This window comes from Rhinopithecus roxellana, chromosome 3 (genome assembly GCF_007565055.1).
Source record: "Rhinopithecus roxellana isolate Shanxi Qingling chromosome 3, ASM756505v1, whole genome shotgun sequence".
Lineage (NCBI taxonomy): Eukaryota > Metazoa > Chordata > Mammalia > Primates > Cercopithecidae > Rhinopithecus > Rhinopithecus roxellana.
This window is the reverse complement of record NC_044551.1, coordinates 33488140-33490978: the sequence shown is the minus strand read 5'-3', so window position 1 is coordinate 33490978 and position 2839 is coordinate 33488140. Positions and strand designations below refer to the sequence as shown.

At 71.1% G+C, this 2839-nt stretch overlaps 1 protein-coding gene across 1 annotated transcript; it reads left to right on the top strand.

The window, feature by feature from the left end:
- Positions 1-352: 352 nt before the first annotated feature.
- LOC115896559 (double homeobox protein 4C-like) lies at positions 353-1628 on the top strand. The gene is given in 2 exon segments (XM_030927948.1): positions 353-1113; positions 1115-1628. Coding segments are annotated over 2 exon segments (1260 nt in total). The 5' UTR covers positions 353-367.
- The last annotated feature ends 1211 nt before the right edge of the window (positions 1629-2839 follow it).

Sequence of the window (2839 nt, the reverse complement as noted above, 5' to 3'; positions counted from 1 at the left end):
CGGAGAGGCTCAGAGCGCCAGTCCCCGAAGCCGGCTCCCCGTCCACCCCGCCCCCTGCCCCACCCTACCCCCTACCCCCCCACCCTGCCCCCTTCCTGGGCTTGGCCGGCCCCACCCATACCGAGGACACAGGGCCCGGGGCCCTGTGGTTTCCGGCTTCCCAGGGCGGGCTGACCCAGGGCTCCCCCCCACCCCCCGCAGTCCAGAAGGGGTGGAGCCTGTGTGCCTTTATAAGGGCCGCTGGCCGTCGGGGCCGGCCTCCCGGCTGGACCTGCGCGCCGCGCACAGGCCGACTCAGGGCCACGGGAGCCCGCCGGCCTCTCTCTGCCCGCGTGGGTCCGCGAAATTCCGGCCAGGCCTCCCCGCGATGGCTCTCCCGACACCTGCCGACGGCGCCCTCCTGGCGGAAGCCCGAGGACGAGGACGGCGAAGGAGGCTCGTTTGGACCCCGAGCCAAAGGGAGGCCCTGCGAGCCTGCTTTGAGCGGAACCCGTACCCGGGCATCGCCACAAGGGAAGAGCTGGCCCAGGCCATCGGCATTCCGGATCCCAGGGTCCAGATTTGGTTTCAGAACGAGAGATCGCGCCAGCTGAGGCAGCACCGGCGGGAGTCTCGGCCCTGGACGGGCAAACGCGGCCCGCAAGAAGGCAGGCGAAAGCGGACCGCCGTCACCCGGTCCCAGACCGCCCTGCTCCTGCGAGCCTTCCAGCAGAATCGCTTTCCGGGCATCGCCACCCGGGAAGAACTGGCCAGAGAGACGGGCCTCCCGGAGTCCCGGATTCAGATTTGGTTTCAGAACCGGAGGGCCAGGCACCCAGGCCAGGGTGGCAGTGCACCGGCGCACGCAGGCGGGTCGTGCAAAGCGGCCCCCGGCGGGTGTCCCCCCGCTCCCTCGCCGGTCGCCTTCACCCACACCGGGCCGTGGGGAACGGGGCTTCCCGCACCCCACATGCCCTGCGCGCCCTGGACTGTCCCACAGGGGGCCTACCTCAGCCAGGGAGAAGGGGCCGTCGCCCCTCTCCGGCCCAGCCAGGCTGCGCAGGCAGCAGGGTTCTCCCTTCCCCGTGGCAGCGGGGATTGGGATTCTTTCGTGCGTGGCACCCCGGAAGGGGCGTCTCCACCCTCGGGCTCCCCTGGGGTGGCCCCCGCGCCCCAGCCAATGCCGGGGGGATCAGGACCCGCAGCACCACAGCCTGCCGGGCCCTTGCTCGGTGGGACAGCCTGGGCCCGCTCCAGCTGAGCCGCAGGGCCAGGCTGTGCCTGCCCGCCATTCCCAGGGAGCGTGGGGGGGCTGGGGCCAGGGTCCCCAGGTCGCCAGGGCGGCGTGGGAGGCCCACGTCGGGGCAGCTCCACCTCCGGGGCCCGCGTCGCCAGAGGCCTCCGCGCCGCAGGAGCCCATGCAAGACATCCGGGCGTCCTCCCCGCCGCTCCGGGAGCCCGGGCGCTCGTCTGCACTCCCCTCCAGCCTGCTGGATGAGCTCCTGGAGACCCCCGAGTTTCTGCAGCAGGCGGGGTCTTTCCCAGAAAGCGAGGCCCCGACGGAGCTGCAGGACGTGGGAGAGCCCGCTTTGCTGGAACCGCTACTCCTCAGCGAGGAGGAATACCGGGCTCTGCTGGAGGAGCTTTAGGACGCCGGGTGGGGACGGGATCGGGGGCGGGGCGGTGGCCTCCCTTTCTCGGGGAGCACCTGCCTCGGTGTGGAGAGGCCCGTTTTCCCTCCGGACTGACCAGCCTGGCATTCCTGCCTTCCGGGTCTGGGCCTGGCGGCGGCCGCGGCGGCGGCTGGAGATTCCACACCTAGGAGAACTGAGCCTCCCCGTGGTCCCGGAGCCCGCCCAGGTTCCAGGAGGGGGTCGTCTACTGCGCATGCGCGGGTGTGCGGACGCGCCCTAGGCTCCGGAGGGCCCGGCAGAGCTCTCTGCCTTTCCACCACCCCGACCCAGCTTGATCCCCCACCCCACTCCCAACCCCACCCCCGCTCGCGCGACACACACACACGCGCACCAACACACCCACACAACCACACACCCCACACCCACACACACCACCCACCCCCGCCCCCGCCGCCACAGCGTTCTGCGCTGGGCTGCTGGCTGGAGACCCCATGCCGCGAAACACGGGGTCCGGCAGCCTCCAGGCCTGCTCTCCTCCCGCGGCTCGCCTCCTTCGGCCTGCTCCACCGTCACTCGCCCACCCGTGCCCCTGCAGCCTCCCCGCTGTCACCATGGAACACCTGGCGGCACCTGCCCACCCCAGATCCACACGCAGCGGGGATGCTGACCCTTCCAGGGGGAGGGAGGAGGCAGGCAGAGATGGAAGGGAGAAAGCGAGACCTAGAGGGATGGACTGAGGACGAGGGACTTTGGAAGGGAGGGAGGGAGGGAGGGAGGGAGGGAGGGACGGACGGACGGACGGACGGACGGAGAGAGGGAGGGAGAAAGGAACGGATGGAAAGAGCGAGCGACGGAGGACAGAGTGGGGGCGGAGGGAGGAGCAAGGGACAGAGGGACTCCGGCAGAGAGGAAAAGCCGTCTTCGGCCTCCAGGAGCAACAGGACCGGCCCTCCCCCACGCCCCCGCACGCGGGAAGAAGGCCAGCGCCCAGCGCGGGCAGAGGACTGGGCCACAGACCGCGTCGGGCGGCGGGGCACTCATACCCGAGGAACGGGCCATGTCTGCCACAAGGCGAGAGAGAGCCAGACTCGGGTGGCGTCCGGTTTGCACCCTCATGCTTGACAGCCCTGCGTCCCCAGGCTGAGCCCTGCACTGCAGCCCGAGGCGGGAGCCCGTCCACACAGGGGCCACATCAGGACGACTGAAGCGTGATTTCGGATTCCACG